This window comes from Anabrus simplex, chromosome 1 (genome assembly GCF_040414725.1).
Source record: "Anabrus simplex isolate iqAnaSimp1 chromosome 1, ASM4041472v1, whole genome shotgun sequence".
Lineage (NCBI taxonomy): Eukaryota > Metazoa > Arthropoda > Insecta > Orthoptera > Tettigoniidae > Anabrus > Anabrus simplex.
In genome coordinates, this window is record NC_090265.1 from 870,061,392 (window position 1) to 870,076,778 (window position 15,387).

The 15,387-nt window shown below is 43.8% G+C and overlaps 1 protein-coding gene across 1 annotated transcript in view; it reads left to right on the plus strand.

The window, feature by feature from the left end:
• Window positions 1-15,387, plus strand: part of Mct1 (Monocarboxylate transporter 1) — a 359,238-nt gene that overhangs the window by 332,249 nt on the left and 11,602 nt on the right. The window contains exon 8 of the mRNA XM_067136498.2: window positions 9,796-9,996. Coding sequence (XP_066992599.1) covers window positions 9,796-9,996 — 201 coding nt within the window. The remainder of the gene's footprint in view (window positions 1-9,795; window positions 9,997-15,387) is intronic.

Genomic DNA, 15,387 nt, shown 5'->3' on the forward strand with positions numbered 1-15,387 from the left:
GAAGTGTGGAAGGGATAGACAAGGAAGAGGGAAGGAAGCGGCCGTGGCCTTAAGTTAGGTACCATCCCGGCATTTGCCTGGTGGAGAAGTGGGAAACCACGGAAAACCACTTCCAGGATGGCTGAGGAGGGAATCGAACCCCCTCTACTCAGTTGACCTCCCTAGGCTGAGTGGACCCCCCGTTCCAGCCCTCGTACCACTTTTCAAATTCCGTGGCAGAGCCGGGAATCGAACCCGGGCCTCTGGGGGTGACAGCTAATTACACTAACCACTACACCACAGAGGCTGTCCGAAATATTACATATCCAAAGTCCTTTCGCCATATCCCGTATATTTTATTTATTATCATTATTTAATCTGTTTACACTCCAGAATTGGTTTTCCCCCGGACTCAGCGAGGGATTCCATCTCTACCGCCTCATGGGCAGTATCCTGGAGCGTGAGATATTTTGTCGGGGATACAACTGGTAATGAGGAAGCCTCACCTGTTATACTGAGCAAGGGCCTTGAGGGAGAGGGAAGATAGGCAAGGAAGAGGTAAGGAAGTGGCCGTTGTCTTTAAGTTGGCTCCCAACCTGGCATTTTCCTGTGGAAGAAGTGGGAAACCACGGAAAACCACTTCGAGGATAGATGAGGTGGGATTGAATCCCATCTACTAATTTGTCTTCCCGAGCCTGAGTGGACCCCGTTCCAGTCCTCGTATTATTTTTCAAACTTCGCGGCAGAGCGGGGAATCGAAGACGGAACTCCGGAGGTGGCAGGTATTCACACTAATCACTACATCACAGAGGCGGACTTGAAACTCCACAGCCTGTTTCCAGTCATTTGACCGGGTCAGGAATTAAATGAATTGAATGAAGCCCCCATCTAGCGGTGTGCCGGCTGCCGAAGCCTGTCACACTCATCTGGGGTAATGAGTAATGAGTGACAAATGAAATAAAATGATATTCGATAGTGTTGATGGAAATAAAGATGACAGGAAAAACCGGAGTAGTCGGAGAAAAACCTGTCCGCCTCCGCTTTGTCCAGCACAAATCTCACATGGAGTGACCTGGATTTGAACCACGGAACCCAGCGGTGAGAGGCCGGTGCGCTGCCTCTTGAGCCACAGAGACTTCAGAGGAGGACTTATTCCATATAAATAGATTAAAATACCGTCAAAATCTGCACGTATCTGTTAGAATTCAGGACACTGATCAAAACCATCCAAACACTCCTTTATAACAGTAAATTATCTTCGTGTGCAGATCAGTGGTAGAGTGAATGCATCCAGATCCCAAGATCGTGGGTTCACACCCGGCAGAGGTAGCTGAATTTTTGGAGGACAGGAAGAAGTCTATTCGGTATTCCATGTTCGCACGTTAAAGATCTCTGAGGACATATTTGGTGTTTACCAAATAACATGAATTAATACGCAGCCGTAGATCACCCAAGAAATATACGTTTCATTGGTAGAGCAAACCGGAACGTCGAAATTAATCTGCAGAGCGCCAAGATGGCGTCGAAACAAAATACCTGCACAAGGTAGCCGTGACCATGCTACGAGGGCTGTTAATAAAGTTGTGGCAACGTAGTCCAGACACTCTCAGGAGATCGGGAATGTGCAAGTAGGATATGGGAGCGGTCAGGTTGCGCTGTTGTCGATGTGCAGGGTGTATTTGACGGGCATCCAATTGGGAGTGTTGTTGCTGTGTGGCGTTGAAGTGAAGAGTGTCGATTTCACCGTTCTAAAACATCTTTTTCAAAAGGTGATCAGCGTTGATAGATTAAAATCGAGGTTGCCCATGGCAAAAAATGCATCAGAATGTTATCGAGGATTACGTGAAGACTGTGGCGAGAATGCATTACTGACGGTTGCACGATGAGTCAATGCGTTTCGCCCGGTTCGGAATGAGACTGCGGATTTGTACGGCACAGGTCGGCCGTCCATTCCTCAAGATCAGATTGACATTGTGAGGTCTTGGAACACCCTCCTTACTCACCAGACCTGTTTCCGAGGCCACCGATTTCCAGACGTGTCATCTGTACTCCGCGCAGTAGGGCGCTCCGTCACTGTCATCAACAGGAAACGCCTTGCCAGCGGTTCCCAACGGCTTACCGACATTTGGCGAAAGGTAACATACTTTGTGCGTGACTGCATTGAAGGAAAGTAATACAATTGTACTTGTTACTTCATTACACATTGAGTTCTATTAATATTGCCACTACTTTATTTAGAGCCCACGTACTACCTACTGTTTACTACGGTAAACTGAAACCTATATATATTACAACCTCACTTGATGGTATTAAAGGAGGAAGAGTGTTGTATGTTGGGTTGGTGGGTGGAGAGCGGATCTCGACCCTTAATTGGCCATGGCTGGTCCATGGTCCAACAGCTCTGTACTCTAACTGGCCAACTGAACAGAGGAGGGGTGGCCACGGCTCTACCGTGGCTCTACGCCTCTGCATTCGGGAGACTAAACCTCACAGCTGTCCCGAACCGTCCGCTGTCCTGAGAATGTTTCTCCGTGCTTTTCCATTCTCCTGCACTAATGCAAATGCCGGAACAGTTCCTAGTATAGGCCAAGGCCGCCAACCCCCTCGCCTTCTCCGAGTATCTCCTTCACCGTAACAAATCTCCCGGCCTGAGAGACGGCGTCACCGTCTAAGACGCCCGTCTCCCCTTCAGGGGAGGAATGAAAACATTTCAGTTGTAGTAGTGTTTGTTGTTCATTGAAGAGAACTACCAGCAGAACGGGTAGGTCTGCGAAGCTCAATGACTTGAACACATTTTGGTTCCAAAAACCTGTTAACAAATATGCCAGGGACAATCAGGGGCGTAGCCAGTGAGTGAATTTTTGGGGCGTTATAACCCACTCCCATGAAATTTTTACAAAAGGAAATAAATAGAAACTGACAATAAACAAGTGAAAATAACTCAATGGGTTGGCTCTTTTATTCACAGAGACATAATTGCAAAACCAACAGATCTCTTGAATCTACGCGTATTTTCTAAGAAGCTTCGAGACCGCGATGTTAGATTGTAATCCGAACATAATTCACCGTAAAACTATTCGCCTTTATCATACTGTTCTTGTTCTGTATTTTAATGTAACATTTTTTAGTGTTCTGCAATCTGAATATCAACATAATTCACTTGTATCAGTGTCCTTATAAAGCCGCACCACACACGCACAAGCACCTTCATTATGTTCTTTCATCATTTTCTATTTATTTATTTATTTATTTATTTATTTATTTATTTATTTATTTATTTATTTATTTATTTATTGTGAACATAACAAGTCCATGATTCCCAATTACAATGTCCACGTCAATTGATACTCGGACGTTAAAAATTAAATAGCTAGAATAATCTTAAAATGACTTCCAGTGGCACACAAGTCACATTAAAAGAACCATGAAGGATAACTAATATTAATATTACATTACAGTACTAATTAATACTAATTAGGATTTAGTATAATACTTAAAACAATTATTAGAAGAGGATATTTCACTTGGGATCTAATATATAATTTACATCATTTACACTGTACGGCTCCATGGCTAAATGGTTAGCGTGCTGGCCTTTGATCACAGGGGTCCCGGGTTCGATTCCCGGTAGGGTCGAGAATTTTAACCATCATTGGTTAATTTCGCTAGCACGGGGGCAGGGTGTATGTGTCGTTTTCACCAACATTCCCCTGGCGAGCCAAACTTGTCCTCGGACACTCCCGGCATTAAAAGCCATACGCCATTTCATTTCATCATTCACACTGAGTTTTCGTTTTTAAATGTCTTCATAATCTATTCAGGAGTACAGTGTTACTTGACAAAGTGAATGTAGCTTCTGTCATACTAAAAATATCAACGTAGTGATGAATATTATTGCAAAGTTCCATTTCTCTGTTAATTGGGTACCGTACTTCTTTTGAATTTCGGTATTAGCCCTTGAAAGAAAGAGGATATTTCTAGGACGACTTAGTTTCTGTGGTGCATTGACTGCAACATATCTGAGTCATCAAATGTATAATTAAATATTTTATACAGGAAGGTCAAATCTTTTCAATTTCCTCTGTGGTGCAAGCTATTCATCCATGTCCCTTCAGTATACTTGAATAATTTTTGTAATCATAACGCCCCCCACTAATGGGTTGATGTTGGCTACGCTACTGGGAACAATAAATTCAACCCTCAAGCTGCCCAAGTTGACACTTACTGACGCGATCATGAAGTGGAAAGTATGTGAGTCTATCACAGCCGCATGCAGCCCTAGTAAGGCAGACTTTTCAAATGAGGGTAGGTGGCGTCAGCCGTATACAGGGTGGTCGAAAACAACGTGAACCGGGTATATGAGTGGTAGAGGGTTGGTCATGCTGATATATCATTTGAAAGAAATAATACGATATCTCGCATCATTGCCATTTTATCTGCTGCTCAAGTTAGCCAATCAAATCACTCCGCGGGCGAATTAAAATGTGCTTTGCGAGGCGGTGTTGCTAAATCTATTCGTAACTTAAGACCGGCTAGAGAGCGCTAGTCGAAGAATGAAACTTTGCCACGGGAGAGGTTTGAATTCATACATCGGAGCTGACAGGAGCACGCCAAAGCAAGTGCGCTACGGTGTCACTGGACGAAACCAAAGGCTGTTTGTGTATGAGGCTGATTTCTCGGTAAGGCTCTCAAGCCGTTCTTTAGTCACATACAGATTTAGCAAAGCTCATTTTAATTCGCCCGCGAACTGATCTGATTGGCCAACTTGAGCAGCAGATAAAATGACAATGATGCGAGATATCGAATTATTTCTTTCAAATTATTTAACAGTATGAACAACACTCTAACGCTCATATACTCGGTTCAAGTTGTTTCCGACCACCCACTATTTCGTGTGGTGTAGGACGAATTATGGGGGCAGTACGAAGATTCAGTCTCCAGGCCAAGACAATTGAACGTTTATGAATAAAATTCCGAAAATCAGCCTGAAATTGAACCCAGGGTCTTGATGCCGAAGACCAAGATTGTAACACGGAGCTGGACAGTAGAAATGCGAACGCACATGAACCATACGGACTGTAAGCCGAATTTTTTGATGGACGGGGACCGTTGAGCGTTGAAAGAAAGGTTCGTGAAAATCACCAGACAATGAATGAAATAATCAGCTGTGAGTTCTACAGTGAGTTTCTCTCATCGGTTGGCCGGCAGACGCGCCCAGCTTATCTGCCTCCCGTTGACTCATCACTACCCGCTCTGCGGCATAGCGACAAGGACCGCACTTCATTTATTTTATCCGTGTAGAACATGAGATAACAATTAAAATTAAGAAAATAAGAATTAAGAAAATTAGTAATTAATAATTAAGAAAATAAGCTCTACATTGTGACAATTTTAACATTTTCTTAGCTCACCATGCTGAGTTCTTCGAAACCCCGGCTCCTTGCCCAAGTCGTCTTAGAGATTTTGTAGGCGTATTTTCTAATCTTTCTGCTATTTCGTTTACACGTTTTTTAACACTTCGCATCTTAACGAGTAAAGAACCAGTTCCTCTTAATTTATTTACGAGTTTCCATGTGGTCTCGGCTATGTGGAGGGCTACACCTAGAAATTGTGTTACAAATCGCCCAACGACTTCCCTGCAAGGCTCTGTTTTCACATAATTATCGTACATAAATACCCTTTCCTCTACTGTGTACACATGTGGAGGCATTATGAGAATTATACCCCGAAGTAACACTTCACAACTCGAGAACAGTTGGAGCGACAGAGCAACACGTTCTAAGCACGGACCTGAACTGCGAACTGCTGTCGCTCCGCTCTGTAACGGGAAGTGATGAGTCAACGGGAGACAGAGAAGCTGAGCGCGCCTGCCGGCCAACAATTGCGAGAAACTCACTGTATTAATCGTCCACCCAGAAACATGACTATATATGTAGAGTTGGAAAGTATGGAATTCCGTAGTCGAGCGACTGTCCACAGAAGGGTGGATGTATCCTTGCACTTCCTCTTAAAAAGTTAATCGCCACCACCGTCAGATGCCTACAAGCTCAACATTTCTCCTTGAACGCTAAGCACCATCCGCAGTGGTTTAAAAAGTGACACTCTGAATAATGGACTCCTGGAAACATTGCGAAAGGTTGGAAGAATGGGCGGCCACCTAAAGTATACTAACTTGCGACGCAATATGAGTCGTGTATCGAAAGCTATGAGCTTACATTTGGGATCAGGTGCGTTTGAACCTCAAGTTCAGCCGCCTTGAAAATGTTTTGCACGGTTCCTCGTTGACTGGCCAGATAAAGTTTGGGCTTGTACCTTAATTGAAAACAAGGTAGTGCCAATCAGCCACTGGAAAAACAGGAACTGACTTCGGACTGCTGCTGCCCTCCCAGGGCACCGGCTCGTTCATCGGACCATCCTCCACAGGTATTTAGAAGGTAAGATGCCAATAAGTGCAAAGAAGCAACGGTCCAGCCACTCTTATCCTGAACGTTCGAATTCCACTTTGGGTGGATTTTAATAGCATCAGCCCGCGACCACCGACCACCAGAAACTAGGGAAAGGTGATAATTATTGTTTTGACGTTCGACTATGGGAAAAGTTAAGGTAAGTAAAAGAAAGGCAAGGGCTACAAAGGGAGTTAACATGAGAAATTACACTGACTGACAGAGCAAATGCAACACCAAGAAGGAGTGGTTCGAAAGGGATGAATGTTGGGGAAAAAACAGAGACGGCACGGACGAATAACTGATGTTTATTTCAAACCGATATGCAGGTTACACAATGCGCACGGCATCGACTCAGTAGGATGTAGGACCACCGCGAGCGGCGATGCACGCAGAAACACGTCGAGGTACAGAGTCAATAAGAGTGCGGATGGTGTCCTGAGGGATGGTTCTCCATTCTCTGTCAACCATTTGCCACAGTTGGTCGTCCGTACGAGGCTGGGGCAGAGTTTGCAAACGGTGTCCAATGAGATCCCACACGTGTTCGATTGGTGAGAGATCCGGAGAGTACGCTGGCCACGGAAGCATCTGTACACCTCGTAGAGCCTGTTGGGAGATGCGAGCAGTGTGTGGGCGGGCATTATCCTGCTGAAACAGAGCATTGGGCAGCCCCTGAAGGTACGGGAGTGCCACCGGCCGCAGCACTTGCTGCACGTAGCGGTGGGCATTTAACGTGCCTTGAATACGCACTAGAGGTGACGTGGAATCATACGCAATAGCGCCCCAAACCATGATGCCGCGTTGTCTAGCGGTAGGGCGCTCCACAGTTACTGCCGGATTTGACCTTTCTCCACGCATACGCCACACTCGTCTGCGGTGACTATTACTGACAGAACAGAAGCGTGACTCATCGGAGAACACGACGTTCCGCCATTCCCTTATCCAAGTCGCTCTAGCCCGGCACCATGCCAGGCGTGCACGTCTATGCTGTGGAGTCAATGGTAGTCTTCTGAGCGGACGCCGGGAGTGCAGGCCTCCTTCAACCAATCGACGGGAAATTGTTCTGGTCGATATTGGAACAGCCAGGGTGTCTTGCACATGCTGAAGAATGGCGGTTGACTTGGCGTGCGGGGCTGCCACCGCTTGGCGGCGGATGCGCCGATCCTCGCGTGCTGACGTCACTCGGGCTGCGCCTGGACCCCTCGCACGTGCCACATGTCCCTGCGCCAACCATCTTCGCCACAGGCGCTGCACCGTGGACACATCCCTATGGGTATCGGCTGCGATTTAACGATGCGACCAACCTGCCCTTCTCAGCCCGATCACCATACCCCTCGTAAAGTCGTCTGTCTGCTGGAAATGCCTCCGTTGACGGCGGCCTGGCATTCTTAGCTATACACGTGTCCTGTGGCACACGACAACACGTTCTACAATGACTGTCGGCTGAGAAATCACGGTACGAAGTGGGCCATTCGCCAACGCCGTGTCCCATTTATCGTTCGCTACGTGCGCAGCACAGCGGCGCATTTCACATCATGAGCATACCTCAGTGACATCAGTCTACCCTGCAATTGGCATAAAGTTCTGACCACTCCTTCTTGGTGTTGCATTTGCTCTGTCAGTCAGTGTATTTGGCCTCGCAACCCTAATACCTTTGGGGTCGGAAGAGAACAAGAGTTTTACAAAGGAGGTCGAATAGGAAAGAGGGAAGTGAAGAGGCTGGTGTAAACTGGAATTAGCAATAACAGAATCAGCTAGGGCCCCTGTGGTTCCTAACATTTAGTCGCTTTTTACTACGGGCAGGATGGATGTACTTTATACCTAAACCTTCAAGGTGTTTCTCCTACCGAATGAGGTTGTTGAAGTCTTAAAAGAAAGAGCCGCGCTATTACGGACGGTATAACAATACAGACCAGAACTTCCAAACCTGATGTTATCGTGGCCGGCGCTGGTTAGGATAGCTTGGACAGGAAAAATTGCGACAAAAGTACCTGGTGCCCATCTCAGTACCGGAAGGCCCTTGGACGCCTTACCAAAGTACTGTATTCGGTTCCGGACCACAGTGATAATTATTCCGAGTGTGGTTCAGGCCACACAAATGCTGAGATCGGATCTTATTTCAAATTCCAGTGCACCTACCCTCTGTGGATGAAGGACCCAGATGAGGAATACACCCACGGTATCCCTTCCCTATCGCAAGAGGTGACTAAAATAGGTCACTAGGGATGATGGATTTTGAACCATGAGATTACCTGTGATTAGCCCCATCACACGAGGAACACCATGGGTCGACTTTACTTTCGATTAGTAAAACTATGTGATTAACACCATGGGTCTGCGATTGGTATCATCATGGGTGGATCACTATAGGTTTATAGTACCCATGATTAGTACCACTATATGAAGAACACTACAGCTCTGCGAGAAGCTTGTGATTAGTACCACTATGTGAGGAACACCACGGGTCTGAGTTGCGCCTGTAATGTGAGGAACACCATGACTCTATATTACTTGTGATTAGTACCGCTACATGAGGAACTCCGTGGTTCCAGTTTGCCAGCGATTAGTACCATTATGAGGGGCCGGTGACCTGGATTTTGGACCCCTTTAGACAACAAGCATCATCGATTTAGAATTTAGGTTTGGAAGCAGTTCCTTGTTCAGTTTATACCACTGGCAGGTTCGATCCCGGCTCAGTCCGGTGGTACTGGAAGGTTCTCAAATACGTCAGCCTCGTGTCGGTAGTTTTACTGGCACGTAAAATAACTCCTGTGGGACAAAATTCCGGCACCTCGGCGTCTCCGAAAACCGTAAAAGTAGTTAGTGGGACGTAAAGCAAATAAAATTATTATTTATTATTAGTTTATACCACTGTTTTAAGTTATTTTATGGGAAGGTGTGGCATTACGGGTCAGATCCACTGAGTGTTTTGAGTCTATAAGCGTTGTTCATCGTCATCTTTTTGAATTACAGTCAGTGGATGGATTTTGGAATTATTTTAATTTTAAATATTGTGAACTGGATCCGCTGATTATTTTAAATTCATATTCATATTCTTCATCATGTTTTGAATTCTGGTCAGTGGATGAATTTTCGAATTGTAATTGACATTACATTTCGTCTCATCTCATACCATTAGCGGTCGATGACCTTTAAACAAGTATCATCATCATCATCATCATCATCATCATCATCATCATCATCATCATCATCATCATCATCAGTCCCAGCAGCTACAGATGTCCTCAATAGTTGCCCTGGTAAGACAAATCAGCTTACCAGTTCAAACTCATACAAGTACACAAGAAAAATCAACATTCTTCACCACATGAAACCACAGGCAACGTACTAAGACTCAATTGTTTTGTTCCAGCCACTGCGTTCAGTGCCTTGTGCTCGAACTTCTACGCGTTCGCCGTGTACGGCTCAGTGTTCGGGTTCACGATCGGCGCCTATGTGGGGCTGACCTCCGTTATCCTGGTAGACTTGCTAGGGTTGGAGAAGCTAACCAACGCCTTCGGACTCCTTCTGCTCTTCCAGGGCATCGCGTCGCTCATCGGACCACCCATCGCAGGTAAAGTATATTTACAAGCATAAATTTCGAATATAAATGAATTTGAGGTGATGATGATTTTGTTGTTTAAAAGGACCTAAAAAGATCATTTGACCATCCTATATGATCAGTGATAGAATAGTCCGGCTCTATGGCTAAATGATTATTGTTCTGGCCTTTGGTCACAGGGTCCTGGGTTCGATTGCCGGCAGGTCGGGAATTATAACCATCATTGGTTAATTCTGCCGGCACGGGGGCTGGTTGTACGTGTTTTCTTCATGATCATTTCATCCTCATCACGACGCGCAGGTCACCTACGGGTGTCAAGTCAAAAGACCTGCACCTGACAAACCGAACTTGTCCTCGGGCACTCCCGGCACTAAAAACTACATGCCGTTTCATTTCATTTCATTTCATTTCATTTCATTTCAGTGATAGAATGTCGGGCTATAGACCCCAAGATCCTGGGTTCAGGTTTTCCCGTATATTTCTTCACATCGCACCGACACAGAACTAATAATAATAATAATAATAATAATAATAAAGAACTCGTGCGGGGCTAAATTCTGGCACCTCGGCATCCCTTAAAACTTAAAAGTAGTTTTTTGCTTTTGTTTCCTAGTTGCTTTGCGTCGCACCGACACAGATAGGTCTTATGGCGACGATGGAACAGGGTAGGGCTAGGAGTGGGAAGGAAGCGGCCATGGCCTTAATTAAGGTACAGCCCCAGCATTTGCCTGGTGTGAAAACGGGAAACCACGGAAAACCATTCTCAGGGCTGCCGACAGTGGGATTCGAACCAACTATCTCCCGAATACTGGATACTGGCCGCACTTAAGCGACTGCAGCTATCGAGCTCGGTTTAAAAGTACCTACTGGGACGTAAAGCCAATAACATTAACAATAATAATGTCTTGGTTTAGAAATACCAAAGAAGACCTTCAAGTGCTACAGATCAAACTGCAAGACACCTTTGACAGAGGTGTTTTCCGAAAGAAGATAGTGACGAATGGGCTAAACCGAGACGAACAACCAAAAAGAGGACACGGTGTCCTTTGGACACAGGAACACAAACAGGCCCATTCAGAAAGAATGAGAAAATTCTGGGTTCAAAAGTAAGCAAAGTTCAATGCCAAATGTAACAAGAGTGATCTTCGGTGGCCCCAGCGAATAAATAATAATAATAATAATAATAATAATAATAATAATAATAATAATAATAATGGCGTATGACGTCCAAAGAGGCCTCTTTTTCTAGAAGACGGCCTATAGGCGGGCTGCATGTCAGTAAGGATGAGGCCCTACCTAACATGATTTGTACTGATGAAGACGGGACGCGCACACACACACATACACACACGCATTCAGCCCCCGTGTCATCAATGGAAGCTACAATCTCCAATCCGACTGGAATTGGAGCCAGATTTTACAGTATTGCTGTTGTCAAAATGCCGTCAGGATAAAGACGTGCAATTTCCAACTTTCAATCTGTGTCGTGATGAAAGGATAACGTTTGCAAGTGAGAGATGGCAGTAATCTAATGAAGAGTTACTATTGACTTCTGATCCTTTTATTTCCTGAACTCATTTCCTTCTTTTACAGCTTAATGCATCATCAGGCGTTTTTGCTCAGTTCTTTATCACAGAACTGTTACTCGAAGTTACTATATTAAATATGTGTTTTGTCCGGCTGTGGTGTAGTGGTTAGTGTGATTAGCTGCCACCCCCGAAGGCCCAGGTTTGATTCCCGGCCCCGCCACGAAATTTGAAAAGTGGTACGAGGACTGGAATGGGGTCCACTCAGCCTCGGGAGGTCAACTGAGTAGAGGTGGATTCGATTCCCACCTCAGCCATCCTCGAAGTGGTTTTCCGTGGTTTCCCGCTTCTCCTCCAGGCAAATGCCGGGGTGGTACCTACCCTAAAGCCACGGCCGCTTCCCTCCTTCTTCCTTGTCTATCCCTTCCGTTCCCCCCTCCCAACAAGACCTCTGTTCAGCACGGCAGGTGAGGCCACCTGGGCAAGGCACTGGTCCTTCTCCGCGGTTGTATTACCCCACCCAAAGTCTCACGCTCCAGGACACTGCCCTTGAGGCGGTAGAGGTGTGATCCCTCGCGGAGCCCGAGGGAGAAACCAACCCTGGACGGTAAACGGATTAAGAAATAAAGACTGTTAAGATGCAGTCTATTATTGATCGGGTGCCCCTACCCTCCCGTGTGCAGCAGTGAATAGCCTTATGATTGAAGAATCTATTCGTAACTGCTAATCTCATACTAACACAGAAGTCTATTAAACGCTTCCCTTTCCTGTTAGCTTTCATATACTCCTCACATTCACTCATCATCTTCTCATATCCTTCAGTTCTATTTACAACTCTCGCATTGAAAAAGCCCATTACAGCTACCGTATCATTGTTGTTGACCCTGGCTACGATGCCACTCAGTGCTTCATAAGACTTGTCAACTTCATTCTCATCTGCACTCTCACATGGTGAATACACGGAGACAATTCTCGTCCTAATTCCTCCAACTGCTAAATCTACCCACATCATTGGCTCATGTATGTGCCTAACAAAAATTACGTCGCGTTACATGCAATAGTATTCCTGATGAACAGTCCTACCTCTCACTATGCCCTTCCGTTTTAATAATCGTCAAGAACACTTTATAATCTCTTACGTCTTACTCCTAACCTCCCCTTACCCGAAAATCATTAACTCCTAACACATCCAGACGCATCCTCTTTGCTGTCTCAGCCAGTTCTACTTTCTTCCTTCTATAATATTGATAGATCCCCATCGAATTCCACTTCGTTCGCCAAATTGTTTCCAAGGACTCCCTCGCCTGCCGAATGGCAACGGGACTCCGTTTCTCCTATACGTCCAAGGCTTTCTTAAAATATTATAAGCTTGGTAAATTTTGTGAAGCAGAATGTTACCCTACTTACACAAAGTCGCAATGAGAATCTCTCCTGTAACGGATTAGGGACCTCCTGTCGATTGCACAAGGAGGGCCATGATTCAGCATATGTCCGAGATGCCCAATCCTATTCCATAGCAACTGGTATCCGAACTCTCAGGACCTCTTATTAGGCCACTCAGCCGTTCGCCATGGCTCACGAACTAGAAATAGACTACAGTAACCCCCACCACGAACCATTATTATTATTATTATTATTATTATTATTATTATTATTATTATTATTATTATTATTATTATTATTATCATTATTATTATTATTATTACAATAGAACCCTATTAGTACGGACTTCGCTTAATTCGGACCGCCGTTTACTAATAATACATATGCAATTACAATTTCAGATCCATGATTTTCAATTTCGCGTCTGCTGTAAATGATATAAAATCATCAACGTTGATAAACTCGTGGAAGAAACGTTTACTAAATGGAGAGGTTGAACCAGATACGGCTGGAGTGGAAACAGAGTATTTTCACAACACTCTGCACGAAGGTGGTGAAAATACAGCAACGCTGGAAGACAATGAGTTGTGGCTAGAAGCAGATGAAAATGATCCAAGTTATCACATTTTAACAGAGAAGGAGATCCTTGAAATTGTGATCTCTGCAGAATGCTCTGAAACGGATGAAGATGACCAGTATGAAGCCAAAACTTAACGACGTTAAAGACCACCTTAACCTTGCCATTAAATACGTTGAAGATAACAATGATGAAAACATATCTGCATATTACGAACATTTGAGGCATCTGCGTGAGTTAATTATTAAAGAAATTACTGTCAAAGGAAATCAAACCACTAATTGTGTCAAGTGTGGTCAATGAAGGTGTTCCTTGATTGCCATGTTTTAATTCTGCATTGCACTAGTTACTCTGTATTTTCTAGGTCCTAATACTGTATTGCATTATATCTTGTATACTAAATAACCTTTGTATTTCTTCAATTTAAAATACCGTACTATACAGGTTCCTTTCACTGAATACAGAGTGTTTATATATGTACCTTGGCATATTTCATAAGTGATTTTGTTTAATCCGGACTTTCATTCATTTGGACAAACTGGAGCCCTAGTTAGTCCAGATTAATGAGGTTCTACTGTATTATTAATATTACATATGCGAATAAGCCCATTAAGAATACGCAAAGTACCTAGAGGCGTGCATTTGCCTTCCTTTGTGGCCATATTTCTTTCATTCTTTTACTGTGGGCTTCCTTTCTGTCTACAGACCAGGCTGCTCCAGTCTTCTTCTTTGGTCTTTCCTCTTAGTCAACTTGCCATTTGTGAATTTTGTATCTGAAGATTACCCATTTTGGACATCAGCTGGTGTAATTCCTGCCTGTTTCAAATCGGTTTTAATTTCGCCAATCTATTTCAGTATGTCTATTTTAGCATTACTCCTGTTTTCATAGAATTTGACTATTTGTTTGGTAAATATGTCTGCCAATGCATTCTTTTAATATGACCATAGGATCTTATCTTGTATTTTCTAATGTTACTGTGAATATTTGTGTATTGTTTGATTTCCTGTCTGCCTCCAAGTTGGTATTATCCGTTGGTGAGTTTTGGGCCTAGAATTTTTCTTATGATTTTGCGTTCATTTTTCTCAGTGTTTTCAATTCTGCTTTCCTGTTCAAAATTAGCGTCTCTCATCCATAAAAACATTCTGCTTTAATGACGGTATTGTAATCTCTCAATTTTGTGTGCTTGGAGATACATTTTTGTTACAGATATTTTGGATTAGTAAATGTGCAGTTTCCATCTTTTGGCATCTAATTTCATTGGCTTTTGTTTCGAGTCCATTTTCCTGAATTGTTTCGCCAAGATACTTAAATTGCGATATTCCTTTAATTTTGCCATATTTTGTCTCCATGAATTTTGGTGCATGTTTGTTGCATGTCATGTATTCTGTCCTTTCAAAAGATAACTGAAGGCCGACTTTTTCCTCAGTTTCTTTCAGGAGTTCAGTCGGATTTTTGGCTGTTGAAATGTCTCGGGTTAATATTGCTGGGTCGTCCGCAAATGCTAAGCAATCTATCACTAGTTTTCCTCTGCCTAAAGTGATTGGTTAGTGAATTTTCAGGACCAGTTTCTGCTTGCGCCATTCTTGTATCACTTTTTCAAGGACGTACTTGAAAAGTAAAGGTGAGATTCCATCTCCTTGTCTTATTCCCGTTTTGATTCCAAAAGGACTTCGTATCTACCAGTGTTTGTTTAATCATTGCAAGTGTTTTCATGTCTAAACCTTGTTCTTTCAATATTATTATTATTGAATTTCCCATTACAAACCCTATTTTACAAGTAGTATATTAGGACTATAGATAGTGAGACTAAGTTAATACATGACAATTGAATTAAAATAGAGATGACTTATAAATGAGATGGAGAAATTTAACAAACACTTTATAACAGCATCTTATCTGATCTTTCAATACTGGAA